The sequence below is a fragment of the Corvus hawaiiensis genome, chromosome 10, assembly GCF_020740725.1.
Source record: "Corvus hawaiiensis isolate bCorHaw1 chromosome 10, bCorHaw1.pri.cur, whole genome shotgun sequence".
Lineage (NCBI taxonomy): Eukaryota > Metazoa > Chordata > Aves > Passeriformes > Corvidae > Corvus > Corvus hawaiiensis.
In genome coordinates, this window is record NC_063222.1 from 23,348,795 (window position 1) to 23,365,648 (window position 16,854).

At 39.6% G+C, this 16,854-nt stretch overlaps 1 protein-coding gene across 11 annotated transcripts in view; it reads right to left on the bottom strand.

Annotated features, from left to right (window-relative positions):
* NLGN1 (neuroligin 1) overlaps positions 1–16,854 on the bottom strand; it is a 428,576-nt gene that overhangs the window by 287,585 nt on the left and 124,137 nt on the right. For 6 of the 11 annotated variants that reach the window (XM_048314467.1, XM_048314466.1, XM_048314476.1 and 3 more), the window contains exons 2-3: positions 12,004–12,809; positions 11,495–11,554 (exon numbers count right to left, since the gene is read on the bottom strand). In XM_048314467.1, the coding sequence (XP_048170424.1) occupies positions 11,495–11,554; positions 12,004–12,496 (553 nt within the window). In that variant the 5' untranslated portion in view covers positions 12,497–12,809. Of the gene's footprint in view, positions 1–11,494; positions 11,555–12,003; positions 12,810–13,354; positions 13,374–16,854 lie in introns of those variants that run through there. The other 5 variants (XM_048314475.1, XM_048314474.1, XM_048314473.1 and 2 more) reach the window with 2 other exon arrangements.

Below are 16,854 nucleotides of genomic sequence, written 5' to 3' on the forward strand. Positions count from 1 at the left end.
CTAGAAAACCATTTTCAGAGGAGCCCAGAAAACGAGCTACTAAAGAATGAATCACAAACCTTTATCTGAATTAGCCGGCGTTGGTTCATAACACTGGGTTTACGCAATAAAGGCATTCAAAATAAGATTACACAGTCAAAATAATAAATACAGAATGGGATGGGGGAGATAAAAGGCTGGTGAGAGAGCAGAATGCTTTCTGCCTAACCCCAGGGATCTGAAACGAGCTCCCCCAAGAAACTGCCCAGTGGCTTTATAAAGTAAGATTTTCACGTGCATGTATTTTTCCACCCAGAGCAAAAGAAATAATGTGTTTTAACCTATGACCAGCATCATAGAGAGAGCTTTATCATAGAATTGGTTCATTCTGTCCTCCAGCCCAGCTCTGAGCGTGAGGTTTGGTGCCACTGTGATGTTAACACACACAAAGAAAACAGATGCAAACAAACAATAAGGGAATATAAATATTCCCCAAAGAAATAGTGACACAAAATTACTTTCTATTGCTTTGTCTTTAAGAGTTTGCTTATAATGATTTGATAATTTAATCTAATTGATCTCTCCAACTGCTTCCATGGCTCTAATCACTGTAGTATCTGATTAGTGGAACAGATCCATACTTTATCTCCAGATTTAATAACTAAATCTATACTTGAATCAGAGTCACACGAGTTCAGCAGAGGGAGAGGGCCAGATGCTGCTTAGCCAGGGGAGGAGGGAGGGAAAGGGAAAAGGCTACTGAGGTCCAGAATCACTGGAAAGGTATATTTGGCTTGGTGTCAAATCATCCCCCTGCAACCAGGCTCTCTTTAAAGAGCCCATTTCTGGGGTTAGAGAAGAAAGCAGGAACGTGACTAATAACTAATAGGGGCAGAACCAAAAATGAGCCGCTGTCGGTGGCCCGCTCTCCTTCAAACTGTCTTCTTCGCAAGCACAAATTACATGTAATTATTATTATCGGTTCTTTGTTCTCTTCCAGGCTAGCCCTTCATCAGCCTAAAAATTATGACATTTCCTGAATACATTTCAATGGCTTCTTAACCTTTCTATTTCCCAAGAGCCGGGACAATGTCACGCAGCACTCAGAGATTTTAGCAGTGAAAAGGTTAACACCCAAAACTGCTAATGATAACAACAGTATTCACTGAGCCAGATAATCACTCACAGAGAATTTCAATCCAAAGTCACTTAAAATTCAAGGAAACCTCTGTATTTCTTTAAGGAAGTGACAGCAGTTAGAAGAATATTCATAATTCAAACAACAGGCCAAATTCTGACTTACTGCTGAGTTTATCTATTTTTAATCGAGCAATATTAAGTGCTAGCTTTTGCTCTACCTTAGGTTAAGCCTATTTTGTGGTATGTCCTCTAACACATGTCCCAGACAGAGAGGGGTGACAGCCAGGCCACTTGCACAGTGCAAATATCAAGCATGGAAGGTATATGGAGCATTTCTGAGGAGTTATTTGTTTCTTCCTCTCTTGTTTGACTGCTGCTTGTTTGTTGTGCTGATACTCAGCCAAACTAGCTTGTAGTTGAATATGTCAAAGCTCTGGGCAGAAAAAAAGCAACTAATATATGTTAGCAAACTCTGGAGAGAAAAATAGTTTCTGCCACTAAAAACTGCAGGGTGGAATTGTGTGCTGCCTTCTTCTTCACCTTATTCTGCCTAAAGGGAAAGAGCCTTTTAGTGCTATTTCTATGCTTGGTTTGCACAGTGCCTGGCAGTGTACACCTGCTTCAACGTGTGTGTCAGGAGCCTTCTTTGCTGTCAGATCCCTTTCCTCGCTGCTCTCAGCTCATCATCTGTCTCCCAGCTCACCTGTGCGAGTGAACGTCCCTCTCATGCCTGAGCACATCTCAGCAGCCATCTTTCAAAGACGTCAGGAGGAGAAACAAAACCAGCCTGTCACAAGCACATGACTGTCTCAGTCTGAGGGGAGATGCTCTCTGTCACTTGTGAGCAGCACGGAATGAAGTGCAGAGGGAATGGGGTGGGAGGGGTTTGCACCAACAGGCCCCAATTCAGGCTGGAGCGTGGACTTCCACTGGGACCTCTTCAGCAATCAAATTACAGTGTCTCTGTAAAACTCAAGCACCCATTTGGCATGATCCTGTATCATAATGTGCTTCTGGCCAGGTAACACCTTTAGTACTTGAACTGCAAATGCATCACGGCAAGAATTGCAGTTAATCAAGGGGTTTGTGGCTCTTTAAAGAAAAAAACAATCGATGCATCTTTTCTTTCTTCCTTTGTGTGAGACCTCTTCTATGGAGACTCCATCTAAAAGAGACCACAGGTGCTTCAGCTCTTAAGTATAACAATTATATGTTGTTTCAGAAGTTATTGTTTCGAGCAAAAGCAATCCATTTTTCATTAACCTGTGTCTCAGCTAATGACTGAAAAGTGTAGAAATTTCACAAAATAAACTGCCTCTCCAACAGCCATATACAGCAGTATTTCATGGATCCAAAGTACTGTATAGAGCACAGAAAATCTTATTAATAAAAACAGCCTTGGAGTCGGTAAATGCGCAAAATCTTCTGTTTGTCTCGCATAAGTATCTTAGATATGGCCTTCAGCTACTAACTTCATATTTTTTTAAAAAAAGCCCAAGTTCTTTTTGAGACTTTAAAATAAGTATGAAAAAATGTGAGTCAATATCAATTTTGCAATCAAGTACGAAAAATTGTACTAGCTTTCCTTTGAGCTTCCAAATCTGATTACGACTGTTGGATGTAGCTATATACGTAGATAAATGCATGTTTCATATTCCCTTACCACTGGGTCCATTTCATTAAGACTTTTGCTTTGGCAGTGAGGATTCTCAGAAACTGAGCTCTTACTGGGTCAGCCACATGCAGCTGGTTCTGTTCTGTTTGCTTCTTCATTACATTAAAAGTCAAATACCAAAGAAAATTAAATTAAAAGCAAAGAGTAATGTTGGCAGAAAATTTAAAAAATCCCTGCAATGGCACTGTAGGTAGGTTGACAGCAACACTGGTGCAAAACTTGGGTTAAAGGGCAGCAAGTCCTCAGGAAAACACCCCAAAAATATGAGCAAATCATGGCAGCCTCAACATGGAAGTCTGACAAAGTGGGACAAACAGGGAGCTCTTCTCCAGGCCTTGGATGGATGGCCTTTCTTCAGCTTAGGACATGGCAAGACATTTTTGCTGATCCAGGGTCCCCTGTTTCTCAGAGCTTCACTCCCATCTTTTTCTGGGAGTTTAAAATTCTACATTAGAGCAGACCCTGCAAACCCTCCTTAGGCAGGCTTGAGCAAAAACGAGCTGAGGTGAATTAAGCGAATTAAACAGAAGATTGTCTAACCTGCCTGACTGCATCTAAAGCAAGTGGAGAGAATGTGCATGAGTCACTCCCCTGACAAAATTGGGAGCAAGGAGTGGAAGAGGAGCCCAGCTGGAAGGTGGGAGGGAAGATGGGAATGGGAGCCCCCCCAGCTGGTTTGGGCACGGCTCCAGCCTGCCCCGAGCATCAGTGGGGGGCTGTCCTCAGCAGAGCCGAGGCGGGCGACAAGGTAAGGGGCAGCTCAGCACTGCCACTCGTGCCACAGGGTCAGGGCTGTGCACGCACCAGTGAACAACACACTGCGTCAGATGTGAACCACAGAATGAAAAAACAAGCTTAAAAACTGTCTATCTCTTGCTGCCATTTTTAATGACTTCTAAAATTAGCTGAAGGAAGAGAACAGAGATCATCTGTATGCTACAGAAGGTTGACACGAAAAAGGGTGAGAAATCTGTGATCCTGAGGTTTTGGTAGATTCTGGCATATGTCATCCTTGCCAGTTTTTCCCCACCCACTCTGTCGGAGAGAAATGGAGATGCTCCACAGGGTTCCTGTGTATCCACACCACTTAGTCCATCTCCTGTGCCTGGAGCATCCCAAGGATCTGCATTATAAGAGGATTTTTTTCCCTCTTTCCCCAACACCTGAAGGTGCAAAATTTGGGCGCTCCAATATATAAGCAGATCACTGAATCTCAGCACGTAATAAAAACCTCCTTATATTTTAGTGAAGTTTTTCATCATCTTCAGCCAACTGTTGGATAAGTTTCTGCCTCTGTTTAGAAAAAGGATGTCTAAGTACAAACTGTGCTTGCTCTGGGCTGAGCCTTCTAGAAACATTCAGCAAGCTGTGCAATCTGCTTCCTACACAGTGCACCTTTCCATTACAAATCTGCAGACAGCTTTTAGGTGTAAGAATATGGAGAACAGAAAGTAAAGACAAATACAATAGAGACAAATCGTTTTCCGTGAGCTTTGTGAAATATTTTCTCAAAATAACTTTGCAGGGGTTTTACTGCCAGTTCATAATGTGGATGAGTCACTTCTGATATTTCTGATAAAACAATATTCAAAACTTCAAAATCTCTTCCAATTCATTTATGCCACCATTTAATTAGGGCTTCTGCAATATGTTACAAGGGCATCATTATCCTCTATAATTGTATAATAATTACAATTTTTAATGAAATAATTGCAAGTACACTAGATGTGTAGATATAATTATGGTAATTACATAAATACCTGATTTTCAGCTAATAATTAAAGAAGGCCTTTACAAAAAGGGGGAAACTTTACAAATGGAAGCTTTTCAGAAAACAAACACAAATAATAATTGGCTGCCTCTCTCCTGTTTTTTCTGCCTTACTAAATTATCTCTCTATGTATACTATATATATGATTTTCAACAGATTATAAAATAAGAATTAAAAAACTACTTAAATATTAAATCATAACAAGAGACCTCAATACTTTGCCTCTGCAGCGCCTAATCCACTGGCATTAATGTAGCCCAAACCTACGGATTCTAGGGGAGTTCAGCATCTCACAAGACATTGAATCGGAAGTGACTGAGTGCAGGAAGATGTGAATAGTGCCTATGACAACATACAAACTGTCCTGCTGGCTCTGGTTTCCTTCAAAATGTGTCTTTTGGGTCAAACCCGCTGGTTATACCCCCTTTAATGCAACCCCCAGCAGAAGATGCATTGTCTACAGGGCAATGATATTTCAATAAAGGAACTACTGAGCCTCATCAGCTGAAAAAACCAGCTCAGCCAGGGAATTTTCTCTCTCTTCAAATATATTCCTATGACTAAACTTGCTGTGTGTTTACTGTTCTCTTAGTATGAACAGGAGAGTCAAAATCCACCCTCATAAAAAGCATGTACAAAACTCTGCCAGGGCAGATTGATTCCTGCTCTGATAGCACCAAGGGATATTAACAGAATTCCCGCAGCAGAGGAATTAGGAACATGATTTACTGCTGCTGCTGAAATGTTCCAAAACCCTTTGGCAAAACTCTGGAAGGGGAAATCAGCTGCAGCACCTGGACTATGCCATTTCCATGTGTCTTGCAATTTCTACAAGAGCAGCCCTGAGGAAGATCCAGTTCCAGCCAGAGATCACTCTGGTCCCTGCACTGTGCTGGAATATAGGTGCAAACATGGCTGAAAGTCAGCTTTGTCCCACTTCCCTTAGCCTTGCGTTGTTCAGTGCTGCTCCTTCTTTGGATAAATCTCATTATTACAAGCATGAGAAAGTAAAATAAGAGATATTAATATTAAAACGGAAGGAAATGGTTTGATATTCTGAAAACAAATCTCATTTATGGTAAGCTCATTAAAGCAGTTGATTTCTGAATGCCTAGTGTAATTATTAATACCATACATATCAAAGTGGAGGAGACATGTAAATTTGACATCATAAAGTAAGTAAAAATGAACAAGGCTAAAGAATTATGAGTGAAAAGAATTTAGAAAAAAAAAAAGAAAAAGAAATTCTACTGGAGCAATATTCAAGTTATAAGCAGATTATTAACATTGTGAGATGATCCTTAAGAATAGTCTAACATATATAAGCATCATGTTTCAAGCTTAAAAAAATACCCCAAGAATACTAAAAATGTTTGTATCCGTGTGTATTATATGGAAACAAAGAGATAAAGAGCATTAATGCAGAGGAGAGCAAAGGAATAATACTACAATAGGGGGGGATAAACAAGTAGAAAATAATAGTTATCCAAAAGCCATATTAGTTACTCAAATGTTCCTCCTGAAAATGTACAAATACACTTATGTAGTTGTTTTTTATAAGATTTATCCATTCTGGCTTTAAATGATAAATTAGAAACTAACAGATTGAAAGGAAAACCATCTCACAGATGTTTACTGAGTAAAACCGGTCCAAGCCAACAAAGGCTGGGGGAAGAAGCACAAACCAGTTTTATCCGACTTAGCATTATCAGGGTAGCAGTACTATTTTAGAGCCTGTGTGGGGGAGGATGTAGAAAATGAAAAGCAAGCAGTAAAATAATGGACAAGGAATGGAATTAGATCAGAATTTAAGACCTGTTAGAGCTATAAGCCCTGTCAAGGTATATGAACAAAGCACTGAGAGCGCGATGACTGTGTGGTCAGCAAGAGCCCAGAGCCCGAACAACCAGACATTTACAGGGGACTGTGACCAGTGCTGATGGCATTTAAGATGACTGGAGTCTTAAAATATGGTCTGCAAAGTCTGCCATTGCCAAGCAGTGTCTCACCCAGAAAGAGGGCTGGAGAAAGTACATCAGAGTTTTAAGCATTTTATTTCAAATATGACATAAACCTACTGCACATCTTTGAAAAATGCTGCTAACTGACACTAACAGCTTTAGATTGTGAAAGGATGAAAAGGTCTGTACAAGACAATGTTTGCTTCATTATCTCCTTCCATGTATTACCAGTATAATAGGAAATGCTGCAGTGGTAGCTGAGGAACGAAAAACAGGGCTTCAAAAAGGAACAGAAAAATAGAGCAATCGTGGTGTCTTGGTGAGTAGCAGTGGAGTTTGGGATTATGGGCTACATTTGGGGCTGCTGATACCAGAGGGGAGGAGGGTGAGGGCTCTCCAGCCAGGAGCCAGCAAGGCTGGATAAGGGTGAAACTTCAAATGTGTGCAGGCAGCTACTGACCCAAATATACTACAGACAAATAATTAGTTCTGAATTTTCAGAGTGGCCTAATGAAGATATAAACCCTTTTACAGGGCTGCTGTATACCAAAATCTGCACAAAGGCAGCTCTGTGGGTTTGGCACTCACTCCCAAGGGACCCAGAGCCCTGGCAATGGTCTTCAAAGGCATGTTCTTTGCCTACTGACAACATAACTTATTTTGACATCACTCTGTCCATAGTGATGCAGGCCCACGCCTTAGATTCCATATTTTTCACTCATATGGCCATGGAGAAAGGAATATTTCAATAATTTTTTGACAATTTACCATCTACGCTTCCATTACTTTGGTATTATTTCCTAAATTACATATGTAGAAAAAAAGGAATTCTGATAATAAATTGGCAACTTTTGCCAGTGGAAATACACATTTTAAAGGTCTCAGCTTGTCCTTTTTCTGGTTGATTTCAGAGCTGAAATGGGTTTACAGAAAGAACTTCATTTAAGGAAGTCCACAAGAGCTGCACAAGTTATATTAATTCTTCTTTTCCAAGATTTTGATGACAAGTAAACAGTTCTAGGGTAGTTAAATGGAGTATTGGAACAAACACTCAACAGAAACACAAGGTAACAGGTAAAATTTCTGCTTAGTCTTCCAAAGAATATTTCATATTGCTGAGCTTAAAGCCCTGAGGTTATCAGAACCTCTTACAAAACAGAACTGATGTAACATATTCTCTATTGAAAACAAAGGGAGATCAAAGCAGGATGAGATTACAGCAGTGTGATTTGTGTTTCAGTTCCATGAATATATTTGTGTGTATGTATATTTGCTTCTGTGCGTCCATAGTAACCACAGCCATAACCCAAGGGTGTATGGTGTGGGGAGCTTTGCTCTGAAAATCAAGTAGCCCATTAGGAGGCATAAATATTAATAGAGCTGTCTAATCCTACACTCTCAAATGAGGTAGTTCAGATCATGAGTCTTCGCATTTAAAATTTATTCACTGCCCTGACTAGAATAAGAAACAGAATCCACATGTGGGGAAGTCACTGATATCGGGCGGTCTCTGAGCCACCGATAATTCCTCAACATAGAAGTAAGGATCAAGTGATTTCTTTCCTTATTCTACACCTAAATCTCCTACAAATACTAATTTATCCAAAACTGCACATGCCTGGCTCCATGACACTGAGGATATACCACCTACACCTCCACATTTTCCCATTTGAGGCACCTTCAGGCAACATGAAGGCTTTAGTACAGGTTCCTAAGAAAGAGCATACTGTCATCCCAAGTGCAGAGCACACAACACCTGGGGGTTCTTTTAGTGGTCATATGAATGATCCTTTCCAAATTTTCTTTAAGTAGTTGTCATTAAATTAGGAAATTCCTAGTGCAAACCATTGCAATACAAAGAAATTAATATAGAGTATTAAAACACCACAGGTATGCAGCTAAAGCAGGATGCACTTGCCCTCCTAAGAGATAAGGAGTTAACCTGTCATTCTGGACCAGGAGTAAAATATTTGTGTTTTGACTACAAGGTAAATTTGGGATCTGAAATGCCAAGCCATAGAAAACTATTCAGGTAATCCCTGGAAATCATGCAAAAGTTTGTCAGGAAATTCAGGAAATACCACAAGATCAACAATATAATTAGTATCAAACAGTAAAATGGTATTACCTACACTATAATCCAGGGCCTATTAAAATTTCGAGTTACAAAAACTATACTCAAAAATGTAACACAAAATTAATCAGATGCCTTTGCACTGATTTTCCAAAACGAGTCCTTGCAAACACGGGTTTGTGCATATCCAAAACAGAATTGGCAGCCTCTGACCTTCATATACCTGAAGGAAAAGACACAAAACCAGATGCTCTTTCTTTACTTTTGAATCAGTAAATTGAAGGTCAAGTAACTGAAATACAGGCTTCCACGTTTAGCAAAAAAACATGCTGAATTGTCTCATTTCTTTTCACCCAGCTTCAGCCTATCATTCTCTAGTCTCTGCTGTGGGCACATCCAAATCCCAGCAGAAGTCATGGATATAATGCCCATTACCATCTCTAGCACGACTCATGGATAGAACTCCTTTCCTTTCTACATCTATCTTAATCAGATTGCTCCCTGTTCTTCAAAATTTTGAATTTTCCCATGTCTCTCAGCTGACAATTAAGTATAAATACCAATTTATTTATCTAGTTCAATCTATTTCATGAAGTAAGAAAGAATCAAACCATATGTAATGATAGCATATGGGTGCTGGTTCAGTCACTTTGATCTTACATGTCCTTTATGAATTAAAAGATGGTGTAAAAGTCTGCCTCTGATTTCCAGATTTTCTTTTTCCAATAATTTTCATCACTAACTCGGATGCAATAACTGCAACCTAAAAATCCAGCAAAAGAGAAAATGCTGGGCCTTTCTTCTTTTTGATACAAAACTGATGCCATTTCTAAGCTGTGGCTGCTGCTCACCTGCTGTGACTCCACTGCAACTTTGTCCTGCAACACAACTCCTTTTGCCACTTGCTGTGGGGGCAATCCCAGCCTAGGATAAATCCCAGGTTATGCATGGGTGAGTTGAGTGCAAGTTACTCAGAAAGCAGAGATACTACAGATATCTCAGCTGCCCAGCGGAAGGTATTCAGTAGTTCTCTGCACTTGTCAACAGCAAAAGGTAGGCTTTTTATTGTGCTGTGTGTGCAATGAATCTAAGTGGAAAGGTACCTACTGAATTTCAAATAACTCTTTTTATTCTCCTTCAGGCCCACAGGACAATAAGCATGACTTTAACAACTACTGGGTTCTCCTTCCCTTTACTTTCGCTACTTTTCTGATTTTTTTTTTTTTAATACTCTCTCATATGAAAGATGCTCTCTGAGAACAATGATGGGGATCTGCATCTTTATTTATGACTTTGTGAATCAGCGTCTGGGTGATAGGAAGTGAAAGTTGCTCAGCTAATTACACATGCTTGATGAACTGCGTAATAACTGCTGCAGCACTGCACATTAATTGAATGCATATAAATGACAGCAGTTATTCTAATTTGAATGATGTGTGAAGAAGTGACGTGTACCCTGATTATCTTCATTTCCAGCTTTGGGAATCCAGCTTAAACAATTGTACTTTTACAGCACCTAGCAAAAATTCCCTAACAGAAAACAGAAGATGCCTCAAAGCCTGACACTTTAAACACACATTGCTTAAAGTCACTGAAAGTGGATTTAGAAATCTAAAAAAGCATACATTGAGCAACTACAATTAACAATTAATAATTAACAACTAGCTGCAACCAGCGGTTAGCTGTAAGAGCTAAAGCCTTAGAAACAAGACCACCTTCATTTAGAGCCTAGATACTGCCTTAAAAACCTAATACAGTGTTTATAGAGATGAATTTTGCCTAGCTCTAAACATTTATGCTATACACTTTCCTAAAATGTATTTGTTCTGAAATAATTGGATTAAAAAAATATGGATTACAGCTAATAGGGAACTGTGCATGTCCACAGTACTCTTTGTTTACCCCAAAAAGCATTCTAATTCATGTGTAGTCCAGCTCTAAGGTAACACATTCTTTTAAAGAAAACAATAAAGAAAAGTGATTTGATGCAAAACAAACATGTAAAGTAATATAAAATTAGTACTTCAAAACTAGCATCAAATGCCTCCTTTAAATCAGTACCAAAATAGACCTTCTCTATTGCATGTCAACTGCTTCAGGAATTTGCAAATATTCACAAAGAAATCTGCAAAGTGTTCCATACTATTTAACACAGAAAGGGGAGAAGCCAAGTTTCCAAAGCTTCCAAAAGCAGCCTAGTTTCCAACGTACCATGTCACAATATTTTAACAGCTCCCTGCAACCCTATTAAGAGTTTTTGGGCTTGACAAAGAGAGCTGTAATCACAGAATAAAGGAAATCAACACTCACTTTTAGAAACGCGGTAAAAAAAAAAAAAAAAAAAACGAAAAAAGAGCCAAACATTTCACATCTACGTTTCAGGGAAGTTAACACTGTTCCAAGAAAACAAGGAGTATCCTGGAGAAAGCCAGTGCAGGGCTCAGCCCTGCATTGCTGTAATACTTCCCAGCCATTATGCCATAGTAGTGGAAAGGAGAGCTGTGGGCTGTGCCAGCCCCTCCAGTGGTAGCAGTGCCTGTCCCCAGGCACAGAGCTCCCTCCTCTGCACCCACACACAACATCCTGTCCCTCGTGCCACTACAGACACTGCCCAGAACCTCGAGGGCAAGAGAGAAGCTGCCAACACCGTCACTGGAGAGAGCGCGAGAGAGAGATGATCAGGTGCAACTGAGTCCCGGCTTTACAGCAGTTATCTTCTCATCTGCTGTACGTGGTCCTCTCTTTAAACACCTCTCCACCAGGACAAGACAGCCCCTAATAGTTCACAGCACCAGCAATCAGCCTCTTTCACCTGTATTACTCGTTCTCCTTTTGCAAGGTTTTGATCTCTCCCCCGTTTTTTTTTTTTTTTTTTTTGTCCACTTTATACATACCTCCTTTTCTACAAATTTTCTTGCCGGGTTTTCTGGCACATTCCTTGGATATTCTTTTGACTGAAAAATGAATAGAAGACTAGAAAATAACATGGAGCTCCGTCACAGACAGTAGGAGCATGCAACACCACTATCTAACTTAAATATGACCTGCTTTATTAGGTGCGGAAGACTCTCAACTTGTTGTGCCTGCACATGCAATGGAAAAGATGTTGATGCATCTTCCCAGAAGTCGGTGGGTGGCAATGAGAATTAGGCACCGACTTTGACCTAAAAAATACACGTGCTGTGGGAGAAAAAAATGAGTGTAGACAGAAAGAAAAGAAATTTAAAAATCAATCAAAAAGCAAGGACAAATGCACACAGAGAAAAGCAGCATGCACACATGTAATAAGCTGGCATGCAAACAGGGAAAGCCATGCGTGCTACCAGTACACCTGAATTAATATTGTTAGAAAGTAGAACAGGAAAATAAAAAGATCTCCCTGTTTTGCCTGCTATTAACTCACCATCCTCGGTTGGGACATAGATATTTAAATAGAGGCAGTCTTCGTTCTGATCTTGTACATAGGTTGAAACTACATCCAAGTTATTAGTAAACCACACGGGAAGCATGACTTCAGGCAACCTGCCTTCTATAATGTTCTGGGGACACACTGGAGCAAACTGGGTGGTATTTTTGATATCTGCCCAGGGAGATGGAGGCTCAGGAGGTTGAAAGCGGCGCTCCCCTGTTGGAGGGGCAGCGTATGGAACCCCGAGAAACTGAATAACGGGCCCCAAGATTTCATTATTAAGTTCCTTCTTAATCCCTCTTATCTTGCCAAAGTTGGTGGTCACCACTGGATTGGTATCATCCAATTTTTGGGAGGACACAGCTGCAGCGTGAAGCAAAAATCCAAGTATAGAAAAAGCAAAAGTGGCATTCAATCCCATGTGTAGCAGGTGGACCACCGTCGCTCTCCATACACAGTTCAGCCACACGGATCTTGGAAAGGCCATGGTCCCACATTAGTTGTGTAACCACAGTGAAGCAATCTGATTTGTATCCACTGGTGTAAAAACAGGCCGACCGGAGGAAACAGATCAAGTTTCCTAAATAGGTGCCTGTCAGAAAAATCTCAAAAGGCTTTTCATGCCGTAAGTATCTTCCATTGATTTCACACTTATTGAAGCTGCATCTTCACTCAGCACTATTTATCAGACTACATCCTATTGACAATTCTGTTTTCCATAGCAGCAATATGAAGAGAGCAGCCATTTACTGCAGAATCCCCTCTTATAAATCAAATCCAGTTAGCCGCAGGTCTATATCCTGGAGAAAATGAAAATAAATCATTAGTATGAAAGAGCTAATATGAGCAGAGTGATAACTAGGTGTTTAACACGTTATTTACATACATTAATATTTGCTAGAGTCATGTACGTTAAACTGCAGTAGTTTATGGGTCCATGAAATGGCAGGTGAAACACTGATTACTGGATTATCTGTAATGTCACCTGTTGAATTTATAGAGACTTCTCAGGAGAAACAGGACTCACAGAAAACACATCTTTAAAATTCGCCTTTTCAAGAATAAGCAATTTGCTGCCAGGCTACATTACATAAGTGTTTATGTTATATTTTATTTAACTTAATCAACTCATAATCAATTTTCACCTTGTTTGCAGAAGTTGATTTATCAGAATGGAAGTAAATATTTCTTAAAGCAGAAGGTGGGGAAATTAAGATAGACAGGCATACTGAAGACCCAAATGCATTTTATTTCATTAAAAGCAGTTTATAATACATAAAAATATTTTTGTTAATTTTAAAATATAACATGAATTACTGTGCTCATTCACAATAACCTGAATTACCATATTTTATGTGGTTTTCTGATAGCTGATGAAAAACACAGAGTGAAGCGTTCACATCAATGAAGGACCAAAATCTGCTTCTGCTGAAGTGAATGGCAAACTCTGAATTTGCACAGAAGTACAAGTGGACCTCTGTAGGTTGCTGGGGTTTTTTTCAGAACTGGTTTGGAAGAGGATATGAACAGGCAGCTTAGGGATGGAGCTGTATATCACAATTTTTACGTCAGATCAATCTTGCATTCCTTATAAAAGACTGACTTCAGCGAAAAATGAAAACGTGTGTTGAGAGCACTCAATTCCTACCACCCTTAACTTATAACATAAACAATAAGCATTCCCACAGGACAGTAGAAATCTTATCTTTCATATATCCACATGCTGACTGAACAATATTCTAGAAAAAATAATCAGTTAGGATCAGAGACTGTATAATCTGAAATTCCAGATGCTATTTTCAACTACTTTAGCTCAGAGGTTGTCACACAAGACTGTGTTCCAGCACTTCTGAAAATTGCTCAGTGCATATCATTATATCTTCCACATTCATGTGAAACATATTTCCAACACAACTTACAATATCCTATTATTTAAGATGCAGTGTTATACACAACATAGCAGTGTAATCTTACACTCCCTATTAAGCAGTGTGTAATGCACAAGAAATGTGTTTTGCTTTGTATAGGAAACATTTTAAACCACCTGCTTTTGAAACAGCATTGGCAGCTTTAATGAGAATTGTTTTTTTTATCATGCCTATACACATTGTAGAGAGAATTCAAAAGAACGGCTTGTCTAATAGTCAGACTACCCTGCAGTTTGGGTTATTAAAAAGGAGATTGTAAAAGCTATATAGGACAGCAGGAGATTTGGTTCATGTCTAGTGTTCCTTTAGCTCTGAACAATCTATCTCAGGAGGCAATAAGGAGATAGATGAAGCTTTCCTGCAATTTTCTCTTTCCCTTTCTTTCTCTGCTAATTCTAATACCTTCACTGTGAAACTGCATTAACAAACAGGCTTATATCCTTCATTCTCCAGCTGCATATTCTCACTATTTGCTGGAAACGCACCAATTTAGCTGCAGAAAATAATTCCCCAAACTTGATGCATGTGTTTACATTTACTTTAATACACTTACATGGAATGGCAGACATTCCCCTCACGGAGGATTGCTGCTTTGTAGCATTTCAGATTTTGGAGGGAGTAGGGTATTACTTGAGAAATAGTAAAGACAAAGTCAGCAGACAGGTTTCTGAGTAATGCACATGGGGAGATGGAAGCCTATTCCTTAGTGGTATTAAAAAACCTCCAAAGATTTAAGCCTTTTCCACTGGGTCTTAAAACCCACAAGGGTTTGTTTTCCTGTCAGGAATGGAAAGATGCACTTTCTCTTTTTTTCAAACTCAAACTTGTAAATAGCAGGAACTTAATCTCAGTAGCCTTCCTGCTAATTCACATGGTCTGGGGAAGGTCTGAGGACAATAAATCCAGCATAGCTGTGCCAAGGATAAAATACCCTTCTTCATTTCAAGGTGCTGGGTTGGTTCAATGCACAAAATTACCAAGATGCTACTAGTAATTCCTTTAGCACCTGTTTTCAATTCTAAAACAACTTTTTAATAGACTTTTGAAAACTTAAATGGTAAACTCAATGTAAACTCAAAGCCAGTTCTAGAGCTGGGCTGTATTTTTAAGCTTGTCTATCTGTTGGTTTGTCTTTGCAGCTGAACAGCTCTGCTGTGATCTACAGTTCTGGTTTGCCTCCCATGGATAAGGTTTGACTCTATGGCAAAGACAGGATGGTAAAAAGGTGAGACTATAACTCAGTTCTGTGTTTGCTATTCCTAATTAATTAATTGTTGGGCAGTAGCCTCAATGAATAGATGGATAGGTTGTACAGGGCAGCAAATTGTTGAGCACTTGCAGAATTTGAATCAACGTATTTTCATTTTATTTGTAATTTGAATGTTGGATTTGCTCTCTTCAAGCCTTTCTTTTTAAATGTCTAAGTAACGGTTTATTTTTGAGACTGAGAGGTCAGACATTCAATCCTGTCATTGGCTGCCCTGAAGCTATCACATCAAAACCACAAACTCAACGCAAATAAAAAGACTGATTTATCAAATCTTTTGAGACTTTCATGACAAAATTTCATTGTGAGCACTAGGTGCAAGGGCAAGCAGGGAAGCTGGCCAGGAGCATGCTGAGAGTCAATGCTGGACAAAATTCTCCTCAGTCTTCCTGTAGGTGATCTACATAGGACTTTCCCTTGGGATCTGGACTCAGCTGAAGAGGAATCAGTGGAAAAAAAAGAGAAGGAATAAACTGGAATGATCAGGGAGACAGGCAGGAGAATAAACCAAAGAGTAGCAATGATAAATCTGGGGCAAGATTTAGCATCAAAATAATGTGGATCTGAGGAGGAGGAGGAGAAACATTTTCAGATTTTACTGCTGTCTTGATTTGAGAATCACAATTGCTCCCTGTGGTAACGCAAATGAATTCTACCGTAAAAGGTATTTGATAAAGTCTTTCATGCTCTTTCGAACAGTCTATACTATACAGAGGTTTTTTCTATCATCTATTATTTTATTATCTTCCTTTCTGAATTCAAATCACTTTATAGCTCAGATTCTGAAATACTTTAGAGAGGCATTTAGTATGCTGAGGAGTGAACAATCTGAGAGAGCTTCAGTGCATCTTTGCATTTCCAATGACACAGGGCATCCCACAACAGGTCACATCTCCTGCAAACTGCAGCAGCTAAACTCCTCTGTTACTCATGCCCAGACCTCCAAATCTTAAGGTTTGATCTGTACCACCTGTCAATAGTTTCAAAAGATTAATAAAACCTTTGGTGGTACCCAAAGCTTCTGGCCATATGCCAGCTTTAGTACATGTAAAGGCTATTATTGCTAGGATAAAGAGCTCCCAACTGCCCTAAAAAGCCGTTTTCTTTTCAGCTGAAGGTGTATTCTGTGACTTGATATTCATGCTTAAAAATTCCTTTCCACCTCAACTTTGCTAGTAAATCCCAGTTGCACAAACATTCAAAGTGATTGCAGAGTTTGGAACACCACACAATGCCACTTCATTTCAAAACACAAGTGCTATTTTGCAGAACCAGCTACATTTGCATCCATTTTTACTTACAACAGTCTCTCCTTAGACCTGAGAACCCAGAGATGTTTCATGTCTTGAAGAAGAAATCCGTGTTCTAAAACACGCTACGAAGCCAAGCAGGAACACAGCCAGCGGAACAGAAACCATTAGAGGAAAGATAAGGGTGAACACTGGGTTGGTGTGACACACCAATTGTAAACATGATCAGACAAATCCTCAAGAGATGCAGAACAAAATTCCTCATCTCTTCTTTCATGTTTCAAGTTAGAAAGGGAAGCACTATTCCAAATACAGTGTATTTTCTCTCAACTTAGTAGTAAAAAAGGCCAGGTTGATGGGACTTTGAGCAGCCTGGAGGGGAAGGTGTCCCTACCAAAAC